Raw genomic sequence first — 17,034 nt, 5'->3', positions numbered from 1 at the left:
ACTGTATGTAAAGGACTCCTAATGACAACAGTATAATGACAGTTATAGTACAGGTGAGCCTGTAGCCATGTTTCCATCCACACGTCTTATGCGAATTAAGTTATATCGAATTAAAAAATGCCTTATGGAAATATTCGATTAAAAGTCATGAAAATCGACAAAAAGTTTGTACTGTCGATCTCATCGGATTTTCTCTTGTTCGATAAAAGTCTTTTGTGATAAATGCTTTATCCGATTTAAAGCTCTAGATGGAAACGCACGTTCACCGGCTTTATTCGCATTCATATTTTTAGCGATCCTCACACAATTCGATTGACAAGTGGATGGAAACATGGCTTGTGACTTGCTCCTTCCAGCAGTGTTAAATGTAACTGTGTCTTACCCAGTATTAATGGAACTGGTTCTTTCCCAGTGTTAATGTAACTGGGTCTTTCCCAGTGTTAATGGAACTGGGTCTTTCCCAGTGTTAATGGAACTGTGTCTTTCCCAGTGTTAATGGAACTGGGTCTTTCCCAGTGTTAATGGAACTGGGTCTTTCCCAGTGTTAATGGAACTGGGTCTTTCCCAGTGTTAATGGAACTGGATCTTTCCCAGTGTTAATGTAACTTGGTCTTTCCCAGTGTTAATGGAACTGGGTCTTTCCCAGTGTTAATGTAACTGGGTCTTTCCCAGTGTTAATGGAACTGGGTCTTTCCCAGTGTTAATGTAACTTGGTCTTTCCCAGTGTTAATGGAACTGGGTCTTTCCCAGTGTTAATGTAACTGGGTCTTTCCTAGTGTTAATGTAACTGGGTCTTTCCCAGTGTTAATGGAACTGGGTCTTTCCCAGTGTTAATGGAACTGGGTCTTTCCCAGTGTTAATGTAACTGGAACTTTCCCAGTGTTAATGTAACTAGGTCTGGGTCTTTCCCAGTGTTAATGGAACTGGGTCTTTCCCAGTGTTAATGGAACTGGGTCTTTCCCAGTGTTACATGTTCCACATGTACGTGGGCGTGAGAGCAGGCGGGGGCATCGGGGACGAGATCCAGGATCCGGCCGGGGACGACTTTGAGGTGGTCAGGATTATCTTCGACATCACCTTCTTCTTCTTCGTCATCGTCATCCTCCTGGCTATCATACAGGGTGAGGGAGTTTGTTTTGGTGACACACACACAGCGAGCACGCACACACACCAATACACACACACACACACAGCGAGCACGCACACACACACTTGCGCACACACACGCGCACGCACGCACACACACACACACTCGTATACCTAAACCAGGTGAAGTATGAGTGAGCTAGAATTAATATTTTATGGGATTGAGAATGCAAGTTGAGCAAACTCTATGCAGACACATATCTCATCTGCCTGTGTGAGCATTGTGTTCTCTTGTCACTCAAGCGCACACACACAGCTGTGACTCAGACATCCCTGTCTCCCCGCAGGCTTGATCATCGATGCCTTTGGGGAGCTTCGTGACCAGCAGGAGCAGGTGAAAGAGGACATGGAGGTGAGAGAGGAGAAACATGCTGAAAACACACACACACACTAACGCTGTCAATTTAACATGTTAATTAGGTCAATTAATTATCTAAAAAAACAAACAAATGAATCGATTTTGCCCAGCGGACCCCGTAGGCTACAGAGAGCAGGCAGCACAGAATGAGTAGGCTGTCTACCTCAAACAGATCGACAAACTCGGTTGCAAAATGAATTACTATGGACTGCAGGTCAAATGTTATGGTAGAAGACAAAAGGGCCCTATTTTTGTGCGGGCGCTAGGTTGCGTTAGGCCCTGGCGCTGGCGAATTGCTAGGTTCGTCTATCGCAAACTCAATATTTCTCTCCCAGGCAGAGTTGGTCAATTTTGTGGTGCGCAAAGAAGACGCTTGCGTGACAGTGGGTTGGGGTGTGACTATTGAAATGAATTGAAAACCTCGGCGCTGTGCAGTTTTTTTTATTTTATTTATTTATTGAAAAAGCAAAAGGTAACAATTTCCACAGCATACAACTTCCACCACATTTCAGACTGTCCTTGGACCATGATAAATTATTTGTCCAGCAATTGTCCTCCTTTCCACCTTTCCTCAGGGAGTGAGGAGAGGCGGTTGTAAAGAGTCTGAATATATCAATATAACATATTTATATGTTCATGGAGCTCTTCCCAATAAGCTCTAATAACCTGGCTGTCCCAAAAGCGGTGGAAATGATTGGCTCCAGTAGCCCCACAGTCTTCAACAAGCATCACCCTTGTTCTGATGTCGTTTCTGAATTGGTGTAACAAAAAATCTCAAAATTTTTCCACCCAAACTCTCGCCATGTATTCGACCCTGTTAAAATCCATTGTAGCTGGCATATATTCTCCCAACTCTCCATAGAAATGACTGTATTTCCATCTTTTTCACACCTCGTCTTTAGTGCTGTGCAGGGCTGTTGTCAAATAATGACCTCTAAACACAAATGCTGGTGCCCTGTGCACTCTGGCGATGTTATCGATCCGCACTGCGCACATGAACGTGACATGACAATGTTGTGTGAATATATGTGAAGCACCCGCTCAGATAATGCATGCGTAGCTTGCAAGCTGTAATCGATTAAGCATCAAAACTATTGAACCGCAGCCTGAAGCTAACAGGCCATCCATCTTTACCATTCAGTCTGTGAAATAAGAATTTGTTTGCATAAGGTCTTCTGTATGATGAACGTGAATGAAACAGGCCTAGTTGCAATCCCGGCTATAACAGCCATGGAAGTCATGCTGGGGCCCAGTCATGCTGGAACAGAAAAGGGCTTTCCCCCAAACTGTTCCCACAAAGCTGGAAGCATAGAATTGTCCAAAATGTTAATGCTTAGCAAGACATTTTGGACAATACTATGCTTCCCATTTTGTGGGAACAGTCTGGGGAAGGCCCTTTTCTGTTCCAGCATGACTTCCATGGCTTCCACTAGTGGCCACTAGTAGAACTGGTAGACTAGTTACTAGTACATAGAGGACTGGTAGACTACTCACTAGTACATAGAGGACTGGTAGACTAGTCACTAGTACATAGAGAACTGGTAGACTAGTCACTAGTACATAGAGAACTGGTAGACTAGTCACTAGTACATAGAGGACTGGTAGACTAGTCACTAGTACATAGAGAACTGGTAGTCTAGTCACTAGTACATAGAGGACTGGTAGACTAGTCACTAGTACATAGAGAACTGGTAGACTAGTCACTAGTACATAGACAACTGGTAGAATAGTCACTAGTACATAGAGGACTGGTAGACTAGTCACTAGTACATAGACAACTGGTAGAATAGTCACTAGTACATAGAGGACTGGTAGACTAGTCACTAGTACATAGAGGACTGGTAGACTAAGAGGACTGGTAGACTAGTCACTAGTACATAATAATTACAGAACCCGAGGGGGTCTTTAACCCACCACACAGTGGCAAACACACACAGGTGAGAGGCGACACAGCACAAAACACACACACACACACACACACACGCACATACATGCAACTTTGGGGGTCGCCGGTGGAATTTGTCTTGCATTTTCCCATCCAAGCCGTCCTCCTCCAGGGGCAGCCAGGAGCAGTGGGCAGCCTGGTCAGTGGCGCCCGGCGCCCAAGTCCAAGTGCTCAGTCCAGGTCCTAATCAGGGACAGGACTGAAGAGCATCTGTTCTTCTGCATCTTTTTCGTATTGGGTTCTTTGGGAAGAAACCAATTCAAACAGTTTGAAGAGTTTAAAGGCCACCTGCTGGGTGACAGAAGGTACCCATCCCAGCCCTCTCTGATGGACCCTGAGCCAGGCCCCCATCAGCGCTTCAAGGTGGCCCACTGCAGGACAGGAGACCAGGTGGAGATGACCATAGGCCTGCTGAAAGCCTACGTAGGCTCAGGGTAACCCCATAGAGGGCATGTGACATTATTGTGGCATGTGTTGTTATCCATAATATCGGCACTATTAGAGGAGAGCAACGCCCTGGCATACTAATAGGACCTGAGGATGACCCTCCCATCCACCGCGTAGATGTCCAGGATGGAAGAGCTGTCCGAGACAACATTCGCCAGACTCACTTTTCTGATTAAGGTACCACCTAGCATATGGGGCGCGGGTTGGATATGATGATTTTACCCACTTGATACGATACGATGACTAACACATGTTTCGTTGCTCTTTGTAGGATTATCAATTGTGTCCAGAGGCGAAGCCAAGATAAAGCACCGCCCCCCCCACAGTCAAAAATAAATAAATAAGACATTTGCAATTCATTTAATCTCATTTGATTTATTCATCTCATTTCGTCTAATTTGTTCCAACAATTAACATAATTCCAATTCCCCTGTGACCAGCACCCAACTAACTGGTGTTCCAGTGTTCTGAATTCTAGATCAGCCTATCTGATCTTGCGCATCAAGTTCACCATTTCCATATCGGTTCTTGTCTCGCATGTCCATTTTAACCAGCTGCTTTATGGCCTGTCTCCGGTACAACCCCTTCACTGGTACCTGGGACAGCATAAGGATGACTTTACATTCTACACTGCATGCAGAACTAACCTGACATTTACACATGCAGAACCTGTAATTTACTGATAAAGGTCAAGGTATCTTTTTTTGTCACATGCAAATGAAGGGAGGGTGCTCAAGTCATTGTTCTAAAAACAGTAAGATACAATAAGATGAATACGAACAGTTTTTTAAACAATAGGATAACAAAGAATAGATAAAATAGGAGATATATAATCATAAACTGTATCAGACACTATACACAAAACGTGCAAATGGGCAATAATAAGTATAAAAACAATACACTATACAGATACACAGTACTTAATGAGTACGTTTAGTGCAACAGATGCCAAAGTCATGCTCAGGTGTGTATTCCTTTGTATGTCTGTGTGTATATATATACTGTAGGCATGCGTGTGTGTGTGTGTTTGTGTGTGTGTGTGTGTGCGTGTGTGTGTGTGTGTGTGTGTGTGCATGTGGGAAGTCTGTTAACACTCACGGTGTGAAGCTTTGCTGTGGAGGTTGATGGACCCTCCTGCTGATTCCCAGCAATGCTCTGTTAAAAGGGATAAGAATGTACAGGTTATTTTCTTGTCATCGGCTGCCATGTTGAACCACTGTATCAGAGCTCTAGCTCCAGGGGCTTCAGGGACAGTTCGAGCTTCCTGTTATTTCCATAGAAGGTGATGCTGCTGAGGCTCATGGGAAACCCCCGCCAACTCCTGAGGTAGGAAGCTGGAAGGACTTCAGGCTGTGGTTGAACACCTTGCCAAGGCTCTTCACAGGCTTCTCAGTGACAGTTGGGATTGGTGGCCCTTTGATGCCGAAGCGGAAACTGTCCATGACTTGGCCCTTCCTCAACACCTGTGACCTCGAATTTTTTTGGGCTTGAACCTCATCCTAGAAAATGGACAAAGGCACGCACATCCAAAATGTTTAAAACTGGGTGCTAGACAGAAAAACCAACTGATCAGGAAAAATAGAGTCTGCACACCAGAAATGTGCTCCCAGGAATATTTAATTAACACCGAGGTGACGTTTCGGGCTACAAGCCCTCCTTCTTTTGGTCTGAAGAAGGGCTTGTAGCCCGAAACCTTTTCCTGAACAAGCTGTGATGATCCCAGCCTCCAGTCTGTGCCTCTCAGATGTTACTGACCCAACTCCGACACTCATACTGAACTGTTCATAGTAGTCATCTAGTAATAGATGAGATCTGCCACTTGGCCCGACACATGAGGTTGGGCCATGGTTGTCTGGACCAGCTTGTGCGGGATGAAACCACAGGCGTTGGCCAGGTCATAAGTGTACCATAATTTCCCAATACAGCAAAGAGCGTGTGTGTGTGTGTGTGTGTGGGCGTGTGTGTGTGTATGTGTTACACACACGTTCACTCTACTAGCAGAATCCAGAATTGAAACGTGTCAAACATAGTTCTCTTAGCACTGGTCTCGCCTCACATAGACTGTCCTGTGGAGAATAACTTGGCTCTGCATTAAGTCTCCATAGATATAATGAGATGCATTAAAAGCAGAGATTTGAGTCTCAGCAGTGTGAAGCCACTTCCAGTGTCCTCACGTGTGTGTGTGTGTGTGTGTGTGTGTGTGTGTGTGTGAGAAATGATACATACTGTACAGTATGTTTTCTCAGATTCTAGGTACTGTACTGTATATAGTGAAGACTTTCAGCCACAGCTAGGTAACCTTTGAGATAGAAAGGTCATCTTGGGCTCAAATTGAAGCGTATGAACTAGGGACATTTTATATACACTAGTGAGGCATATATATTCACCATGAAGTGCAGAAAAATAATCATTTTGATGAGACTTTGTCAGGCGGACAGTGCTTTTTCTTATCTTTTTTGGAGTTTTGTAGATGATATCTTAAAATAGTTGCTTCACCCCCATAATCTTATTTTCCTGCTTCCGCCAATGTGTCAAGATATTCTCTGCCAAATGTCATACTTGCAAGACACAGTATGAATGCCATTGTAGTACCTTAATATTTGCATTTACATAATTTCACTAGGAACGTGTCGACTCTTTAGTTGTCATGTTTTTTTTGGCCCGCTGAGAGCGAGCGGGACTGAGTTGGGGGTGCTGGTTATCAGCTTGTGATGGCCCATGGTAAAGGCTAACAAGAAATAACAGTGAAAAAAGGTAGCAGGAATCCTGAGGGCTAGTCCTGGTTTCCGGCGTTATCATGCTCCTTATTTCTTCTAGGGCCAGATCAGTGATTGAGAGAACCTTTGGATCGGGTGGGTTCTTTTTTGGGGGGAAGCACTTCTGGCCCATGCAAAACTGTCATGAGGACATTGCCAATTCTATATTATACAACAGCTAGTTCCGACCGCGCATTGGGATTGGCCAAGACGCATTCGGAGCTGTGCCAATAATCACAATATGCAGTATATACCAATGGGCAAATCATCAGTAAAGGTATAACTCTGTAAAGGTGTCAGCTGGGGTGAGTTCACCAAAACGTTGCGAAACATTTATTGAAACAGAAACAGTGGGGTGTTGAGCCCCCTGTGTGTTACGCAAGCGTACAGTAGCACCTATGGCAGCTGAGAAGATAGGGCGGGGCTTATATATCAGTCTGCTGATTGGGTAACACCTCTGACACACCCACCAACCGAGAGAAAACCTACCTCAAAGCACTTCGCACACCGTTTCACAAAGTTTTGAGGAAACGTTTACAAAGTTTATTTGTATAGCACATTTCAGCCACAAGGCAATTCAAAGTGCTTTACATGAGACATTAAAAGCATCAAGACAAAGTGCAAGAAACACAAAAGGTCATATAAAATTAAATGCAAAAAAATGACATTTAAAACAACTCTCCATGTCACCTGGTAGGAGCGGCCGTCAGATAGGATGCAAACAGGGAGTGGGCAGAGCCAGCGACGCCTTTCTCCTCGAGGGTGGGTTTATAAACCAACAGCAGTATTTTAAAGTCAATTATTTGACAGACAGGAAGCCAGTGTAAGTACCTCAGAGCTGGAGTGATGTTATCCACTGTGCAGAACGTGTTGAGATTGAACTATCGAACTTACCCCTGGTGTTAAGTTGCCTATACTGTAATAACAGTAAACAAAGGAGAGCTATTTCAGATGAAGGAGGGCTGAAAGCAACGCAATTTAGCTTAACACTACAAACCCACTGGTAATTAAAGGGAGGGAAAACATGTGTTGTGATTGGCCATTATGAAACCAAATCCCCACCACGCCCTCTTGTATTCAATCTGCTTAACCCGGCCTCTGTTACAAATGCGCTGGGGTTTCGCCGGGGCTTCGCCAGCGTCCTCAGTCACACAATTACCCCAAATGTTGCCGGCCGTGCCTCGTAAGAATGTCAACACCCTTACTAGTGAGTCTGCATTAGCGGCAGCGTAGGATTAAACAAAATAGAGGCTAAAGGCTTAATGGAAGTGTTGCAAATGACATCCTCCACTACAGCTACAAGCTGCCATCAAGAGGCACAATAGTTTCGAAAATCCACAGATGTATTGGCGTGAGCTCAATATGTTGCTCTGATTGATAACCTTATACATGACAAGATACTGTATTTCAAGTGATAATTTAATAAAACAATATATATTGACTTCTAAAGCCACCATTTGTATGGTATGTATATTCAATGTTTTACTCATCTGCCACAATAATATAATATTAATAATGTAATTTATGTCTATAAATGTCTATATATAATGTCTTTTAATTGAAATATCATCATTTGGGTGCTTTTCCCAGCAAAAGGTGATGTATGCGATTAACTGTGATTAATTAGATTAATTAATTACAGATCCTGTAAATCACACAGTTTCACACAGTTTCACCCGGGGGCCAGAAAAGTGAGGTGTAAAAATTCTTCCCCGACCTCTCTCGATGAGACGATCGAGCAAGCTCCTGGAAAATGTTTGTCTATTGGCTAAGAACATATACAGAGCAGTAAACATGGGCTAAATACTTCATAAGAGAGACATGACTAACAGGAGAGTGCACAAATAGTTACAGGGAAGTTTCCTACATGGTCGGCCATACGTCACTGTGCATTAGTATATAGCTCCCACGGAGTGCAAATAGTTTATAGTTTATTTTGCACAAATATTCATATAAAATAACAACAATTTGATATAAGTTGAGATGTGTGCAGGCGAGGCGAGAAACCCGAAAGGGCTTATTTGAAAACCTCACCCAAAAAAACAAAAATCTAATTTGATTCAAAATATGGCAAAAAATAATAATTAAATATTAATTAAATGACAACAAAGACAAATGCATGAAGACAGTTGAGTCTGAGCCTGATAGATGAATTCAGAGTGTGTAGTCTTGCGTTCGAGCAAGGCCAGAGTAAATGGAGCTATCGGCAGGGGACAGCCTTCTCTCACCTTCATAATGAGAGGGAGATAATTGCTCCAAGTTTTTCTTAAGCACCATATTGGGACGGCTGATTTAATAGGAACAACCTTGAGTCTGGGTTATTCTGAGAAGGCATGTCTTGGATCCAGTGTACCGTATGTTTGGAATGGAAGCAGCTTTTGCTTATCTTCCACACACACGTGTGAGCACATACGCACGCATGCACGCACGCACACACACGCACGCACGCACACACTCACACACACACACACACACTATTCACATAATGTATTCTGCTTAATGACTCTTGAGTCAGTTTGGGGAAAAGCAAATAATCACTTTTAAATGGCGTTCATTATCCCTAGCACAGTCTGAGCACTATCTTGTCTTGTGAGTCTACACTGTTAAATAGAGGAAAATGGAGGAAAGTATTTTCTTTAGGAAAATTATGCAAAGGAACTTGATTGTGAGAATAATTTTAGCAGGAGCACACACAACTAAATTCAGTAAACTAATTTCAAATGCATTTATGAACAATTTCACCATAAAAGTAGAACGAACTCAGTCAAAATGGGTAATGTCAACAGAGCACCAGAAATTAAGTCAGATGAACGTATGTTTTTAAGTTAATAGGGCATCATCATAAATATGTTAACTGCACAGATATGGGTCTGGGATAATGACCCTACACTGTGCCATGTCTGTACTGTATGGTGGACCCTGTTTCCCTCCTGTAGACCAAGTGTTTCATCTGTGGGATTGGAAACGACTACCTGGACACCATCCCTCATGGGTTTGAGACCCACACTCTGCAGGAGCACAACCTGGCCAACTACCTGTGAGTAATACACATACATAGTAAAACATATATTCAAATTAGAGCCTTTCTCTCTCTCTCTCTCTCTCTCTCTCTCTCTCTCTCTCTCTCTCTCTCTCTCTCTCTCTCTCTCTCTCTCTCTCTCTCTCTATCTATCTACAGTATCTATCTATCTGTCTATCTGTCTGTCTATCTGTCTGTCTGTCTGTCTGTCTGTCTGTCTGTCTGTCTGTCTGTCTGTCTGTCTGTCTGTCTGTCTGTCTGTCTGTCCATCTCCATCTCGCTCTCTCTCTCTATCTCTATCTCTCTATCTCTCTCTCAATCTATCTCTCTATCTATCTCTCTATCAGATTGGACTACATCATAATGCATTGACATTTGCATGGATTTGTGGTACTTTCAAAGAGATTATCGCAGGAAAAGTATCACGTCTTGACTGTAAAGCATGTCTGCTGCTCGGTTTAATGCGGCGTTGGTTTCTTTCTCTCTCCAACCGCCTCTCCCTGTCAGATTCTTTGTGATGTATCTCATTAACAAGGACGAGACGGAACACACGGGTCAGGTAATCTCAACCGCCCCCTCGTTTCATCTCCCAAACCACATAGCTCGGCCGCATTCGTTATTCTTCTCTCGCAAATACAATCTCTTTTGTAATGGATGCCTAATCGAGTATCACGCTAACGCGTCCCTGACCTCCCGTCCTCGCCAGGAATCCTTCGTGTGGAAGATGTATCAGAGGCGCTGCTGGGAATTCTTCCCCGTAGGCGACTGTTTTCGGAAGCAGTACGAGGATCAGCTCACCTGAGGGACGGCACAGAGGCGTCTGAATTATTAATCCGCTGCGCTGATCCGTTGTGCTGAAGGCCATCATACCGACGCTACCCGGATCAATATGCCTTCCATTTATAAAACTCACCTTGAATACTGAACGCTGTCCTGCGCTGGACCACGCCATGAGAGACGTTATGCTTGTGTTGACTTGATTTTTTTCACCCATTCATCCGTCTCACTGCACCGCTAATGTTTGAATTTGTTTTTAAGAAAATGTTTAATTCAGAGCGAGTGTAGCTAATATACTGTCTACACAAGTCAGTAGGTGTGTTGAAACGCTACACAGAGCCTTAGCTCATTTCTGCACACCCAGAAGGATGTCAGCAAGTTCAACTTTGCAATGTTCAGCATTCGGACTGGTTGTTTATATATTATGTGCCAATATTCCTCCACTCCACTCTTGAAATAAAGACGTGAAAAGTTCAAATTGAATTGGATTTGACTTCATTGATAGTATTACAGCACATCCACTGCCTCTGAGCTAGCAGTGTATCCAAAAGTTCTGTCTGTATCCCTGGCTGCAGCTAGGCTTCTCCCAGTGGTCTGCTACAGTATCTGGTGTATATATAGCCCGGATGACCCCTCACCCAGGCTCGGGGTGGTAAAAGGATAGCCCCTCGGCCCTGAGAAGAAGAAGTATCTGGTATATATGCTTCTCTCTTCTCTGGTCGTCCTCTCAACTCAGTATCACTCTGCTTCTCCAGTCTGAGGCATAACTCCATGTTCCTGGGGGCTCGGGGCAGAACCCTTCACTGTGACCGCGGAAATGTCCTGCCCTTGCTGTATGGCCAGACAAATCCCCCACCCCCCCATCTCATCCAATGAATCCCCTGTCGATGTGACTGGAAATCCATCATGGCCGCCCTCATGGACACCCCACCTCGGACCTGCAGTCTCTTTCCCAAACAGAAGGTACAGCAGTTGCGCATGCTTCAGCTGCCTTCTGGTGATCGCGTTACATAAATAGCACACGTTCCCAAAACATACTGTATTCAGATCTGATCAAAGGTCCAGCCCAGACAAGATGGATGTCCGCCTCGCAGACAGGGCTGTTTTGCTGAGTCCTTCTGTGGCTGAGTTATGCTGGAAGTCAGGATGACCGTCCAGACTCCTGGACCTGGAGATGCACTTATGTCTGTCTGACTCTGTCTGGGTATACAGTCTGACTCTGTCTGGGTATACTGTCTGACTCTGTCTGGGTATACAGTCTGACTCTGTCTGGGTATACAGTCTGACTCTGTCTGGGTATACAGTCTGACTCTGTCTGGGTATACTGTCTGACTCTGTCTGGGTATACTGTCTGACTCTGTCTGGGTATACAGTCTGACTCTGTCTGGGTATACAGTCTGACTCTGTCTGGGTATACAGTCTGACTCTGTCTGGGTATACAGGCCGTGATCCACAGGCAATGTTTTGAGGAAATGTTGGCGGGCATATTGTCAACAATTATTTTTCATGATGAAAGTAGTCTACCATGTTGTCCATACTACTCCAGTTGATCGTAGATTCATTGTAGACTGGCAATTGTAGCCTGCCTCATACAGAATGACCTTCATACCCAGACGCAGACTGCTACTGCCCTAGAGACTGGAGGACAGAGCAGTAAGATATGTGACCATCCCTCCTTACTGAAGCTAATTGAGAGATGTGGTTCAGCAGCTTGGCTATCTGATAGTACACAGCACACCAGTGCAGCATAAATCACAATATAGGCCGACAGTACACCAAAGAGCTGCAGCCATAGTGGCTAATGTGTCTCATGTTACAGTAGAATAGCACCACCCCATGTTACAGACACACAGACCTTCCTAGTAAAGCACACGCAATAAACTTATTTTATTCAATGATAATGTTGGTGACTGTGGTTTAATAGTGGGCAAACTATTGTACATGTGCACTTGAATAGGCTACGCACTCATATTTTTACATGAAGAAGAGCCCACGTCCACTTCTCATAAATCTATTGAAACACGCTCATTTGAATAGTGAATAAGAGATTTGAAAGCTGGTACATTAATGTTGTTTCATAGAGGTGTGTGATTTTCATACTGTATAACAAATTATTGAAATATAATCTATGTGCATTCAGAAGTCAGGGGATATGAGATGTGGAAATTATGCAAGGGCCAATGGGTAAGATGGTACTGTATGTCTATTATGTGAATATTGATGGATCATTCTGATCATTCTCCCTATCTGGAAGCTATTCTTATGCAAATTAGATCACAGTCTTAAATCAATGAAAGATGACGAAAGGATTGAGAAGAGTGAAAGCCTGCAGTCATAGCTCAGGTCATATTAGTTGCTACAGAGGCTGTGCATGATCATCCTTTTCTCATGGCATGCCAGTGTCAATGCAATTCAAGTATCACCAATGTGTTACCCCCCAATTTGTTCCTTTCTGTTTTCCTACTTGATTGATGTTCTCTAAGTTTCTCTAAGTTTATTGTTTTACAACCTCTGTGAAACTTCCTTCTCATCCGTTCCCAGAGAATCAGTCTGTTTAGAACCAACATTTGCTCTGTGACATCACTCCCCTGTACTGTTTGTCTATGAGTGCACGTCACTTCCTCCGTACCATCCAAACACTTCCTGTTTTCAGAGTCCGTTTTGCAAATCGTCCTTTTAGAATAAAACTATTGTCTCTGTTTGAAACCAGCTTGAATCGACCACTCGCGTGTTTTTTTTATTCTCTAACTTAACCAAGTTAAATCATCCATACCAGTGACTCAACACATTTTGGGAAACATATTGCATACGTAATGCATAGATTAGAATAGAAAATATTTGTAGCTGTTCATATCTAGTCAAACACCTAAAACCATAAACGGGGGAGCAACTGCCATCAAAATAATTATTTGCTTTTATATTTATTCGCTTCTGAACCTTTTTCATCCATAGACCTATTACTTCCATCACAAAATTTTCAGACCTTATCAAGGTCAGGAAACATTAAATATCAGCATCAAAGAGCCAATGTGCTCTCTTCTGATATCAGCAAGAGACTCAGGACAAATCAAAATGGTGATTTCTATTGGCAAAGTTGAAAGACTTCAGCATGCTTCAGTATAAAAGATGACATTGATACAAAATGTTCAGACCTTGGGGCGGCTGTAGCTCAGGAGGTAGAGCGAGTCCAAGTGTCCTTGCGCAAGACACTGAACCCCGAATTGCTCCGGATGAGCTGGCTAGCACCTTGCATGGCAGCTGCCGCCATTGGTGTGTGAATGTGTGTGTGAATGGGTGAATGAGAGGCCTTCATTGTGAAGCGCTTTGAATAAAGAGTTCAGTCCATTTACCATTTATCAAGGTCAGGGAACGTTAACTATCAGCATCAAATAGCCAATGTGCTCTCTTCTGATATCAGCAAGAGACTCAGGACAAATCAAAATGGTGATTTCTATTGGCAAAGTTGAAAGACTTCAGCATGCTTCAGTATAAAAGAGATGACATTGATACAAAATGTTCAGACCTTGGGGCGGCTGTAGCTCAGGAGGTAAAGCGGGTCGCCCAATGGTCGTAGAGTCGGTGATTCGAAACCCGGCTCCTCCTGACTACCTGTCGAAGTGTCCTTGAGCAAGACACTGAACCCCGAATTGCCATGCTTCAGTATAAAAGAGATGAAATTGCTACTGTAGGTATAATATCTAACCGCAATGTGGTTACATATTCAAGTTTTTTTTGTATGTGTGGATGTGCAAAACGTTGAGGAAAAGGACTCAAAATGCAGAACTAAAAATAAAAAAATAAAAATGTTCTTCTTCTTCTTGTCTTTGAAATCGAGTTTAACATGTTTTTGAATGATTTTTCAAGGTGCCCATCAACATCCATTGTATGACCTAAATGGTGGTAGAGAAATTATCAACTTTCTGAAAAGTGCTAGTTTTGTCAACTTTTTGATCTGAACCATTGTAGCCTATATGATCATACGTAACCTTAAAACAGGGCTAAACATGCTTTTTCCCTTTACTACTCCTTTAATGGAATGGTTTAAGCATACTAGTATTGTTAACAGTTTGACATTGGTATCGGTCTGACTCAAACTTACAGTACCAACACCTACCTCATGATGCCAGCTCGAATTTCCTGTTTCTTTTAATGTTTCTCTATAAACATGCATTACTAGAACCGAGGGGAGACAGAGAGGGCTCAGTACATTACCATTTAGATTGAACACTTTCACGCCAACAGAAAGCCAATTACACCACCAGAGAGTACGCAGGAAAGGAGGATCAGGAGGAAAATATTTTAACTCAATGAACAACAAATTCCACCGGAAACCTATATCGAAATCCCCTTTAATTAATTTTTGAGATCACAAGTTTAAAAGGTGAGGATAAGTGTCTTTGGCCGCCTACACACACGTTTCCTATTGAAGAGTTCCAGTTATGAGACTAGGCAGAGAGGGTGGCACTTCCTGACATGAATAATTAAAATGTTTTGTGTGCTCCGCTCACACAAAGTTAAACCGCAATAGTGAGAAAATAGTTTTCAAAATGTGACTACCCCTCAGTGCAGCTCCAGACTGATGGTAGGCTACTGCCCAGTAATCTCAGTCTAGCACTCATGCCTCATGGGTAAATTATGTGGCGCTGTTGGATAAGATGTACAGTAGCCCATCATCGGTCTGATGAACAGACAAGACAACGTGAATGGATGGTGTTAAAGTTATTCTCTTCGCCACACACACAATGTAGTTGGACTGTGGGGTAGTCACGTTCTGAAAACTAATGTAACAGAGAAACGCTGAGTAAACAGAGGTTGAAGGTACCGTTCATGTCAAGGTGGTTTCACACTAGTCACACAGGAAAACACTGCTCTTCCTGCCGTCTCACTTCAAAGCTATTGGCTTTACAAAACTTAAGAGAGCAAAGCTTCGGCCAAAATATGCAGCAAGCAGAATTGACTATGACAACTCATCCAAAACCGAATATGCACATTACTGTCCCGCTGCTTTAGCAGGGGGACAGGGAGGGCATGTGTGCTTTCTTTTTGGACTATTATGTTATGCATTGGACAGCAGCTTTAAGCTCTCCTGTGTACTGTACTTGACATGGCAATATCCAATGTACCATATGTTCTGTCACTGGCATTTGACCTCAAATCCTACGTCCAAATATGTAAAGATTGAGGAAAGGTCGCTAACACACCAATGCTGAAACTCCAGCCAACCTCTTGTCCTAAATGATTAGCAATACTGTGTACTCTTCATCTCTTTCTCTTTGAGTCTTTCCAACTCTTTCAACCTTGAATTTAGTACATTGCGGCAGTCAATTTTTCCGTATTGCAATTTACAATTTCATGCCGCTTCATTTCCTCCACATAAAAATCGAAGCCAACAGAGGATTGTGTCGACAGTATGTTCAGGAACAGAAAAGAAATGAGGACCAAACTTTCATTATTTTCAAGCACAGATGTTGTCAGCAGGAAACCGAGGCTCTGTCCGCTCCGAGTAGGAAATGAGTCCTTACCCCAAGTGAAGGAGTTCAGGTATCTGGGGGTCTTGTTCACAAGTGAGGGAACCATGGAGAGGGAGTTTGGCCGGAGAATCCGAGCAGCTGGTGCGGTTCTGCAGTCGCTTTACCGCACTGTTGTGACGAAAAGAGAGCTGAGCCAAAAGGCAAAGCTCTCGATCTACCGGTCTGTCTTCGTCCCCACCCTCACCTATGGTCATGAAGGATGGGTCATGACCGAAAGAACGAGATCACGGATACAAGCGGCCGGAATGAGTTTTCTCCGGAGGGAGGCTGGGGTCTCCCTGAGAGATAGGGTGAGAAGTTCAGTCATCTGGGAGAGACTCGGAGTAGAGCCGCTGCTCCTTTGCGTCTAAAGGAGCCAGTTGAGGTGGTTCGGGCATCTAGTGAGGATACCTCCTGGGCGCCTCCCTAGGGAGGTGTTCCAGGCGTGTCCGGCTGGGAGGAGGCCGCGGGGTAGACCCAGGACCAGGTGGCGGGACTACATCTCCGCACTGGCCTGTGAGCGGCTAAAGATTCCCCAGGCAGAGCTGGTTGATGCTGCTAGGGAAAGGGATGTCTGGGGCCCCCTGCTGGAACTGCTGCCTCCGCGACCCGACCCTGGATGAGCGGATGAAGATGGATGGATGGATGGAGATGTGCAAAGAAGAAAACCTGATTTGGAAAGGCGCATAGGTTATATGTTCAAACGAGAGAAGCTGTGTGTGGTATTGCAATACAGCTTACATGAAGAGACACTGTCACACAATGTTTTATTTATTTGTATTTTACATACATACACTACTGTTGTGCTCACACGCATTTAAAATAGAAAGAGACTTCAGTGAAACCTCGCTCTTTCCATTCTCCTCAAAAGTAGTAGACGATATATGATACAGGTATTAAAGTATAAGGGTCCGATCGATAGAGCTGCTATCACAAATGTCTCTGAGAAGATGACCTCATTAGCCGCTCATCAAAGCTCCCGGAGAGAGAAGGAAAGAGAGATGGGCCGATAGTGGACTGGATGACAGCAGACAGAGATGTGATACTATCTCCCTAAGAACATAATACCATAGCTA

General features: G+C 43.7%; 1 protein-coding gene across 1 annotated transcript in view; it reads left to right on the top strand.

Moving 5' to 3' along the window:
* Window positions 1–10,473, top strand: part of ryr2b (ryanodine receptor 2b (cardiac)) — a gene marked incomplete at both ends in the record, with an annotated part of 85,591 nt that extends 75,118 nt beyond the window's left edge. Inside the window, 5 exons of the mRNA XM_084461382.1 lie at window positions 965–1,121; window positions 1,434–1,498; window positions 9,589–9,689; window positions 10,179–10,230; window positions 10,378–10,473. Coding sequence (XP_084317508.1) covers window positions 965–1,121; window positions 1,434–1,498; window positions 9,589–9,689; window positions 10,179–10,230; window positions 10,378–10,473 — 471 coding nt within the window. The remainder of the gene's footprint in view (window positions 1–964; window positions 1,122–1,433; window positions 1,499–9,588; window positions 9,690–10,178; window positions 10,231–10,377) is intronic.
* Window positions 10,474–17,034: the final 6,561 nt, after the last annotated feature.

The sequence above is a fragment of the Borostomias antarcticus genome, assembly GCF_949987555.1.
Source record: "Borostomias antarcticus genome assembly, chromosome: 2".
Lineage (NCBI taxonomy): Eukaryota > Metazoa > Chordata > Actinopteri > Stomiiformes > Stomiidae > Borostomias > Borostomias antarcticus.
Note: the sequence above shows the minus strand (reverse complement) of the source record. Positions and strands in the feature narration are given on the sequence as shown.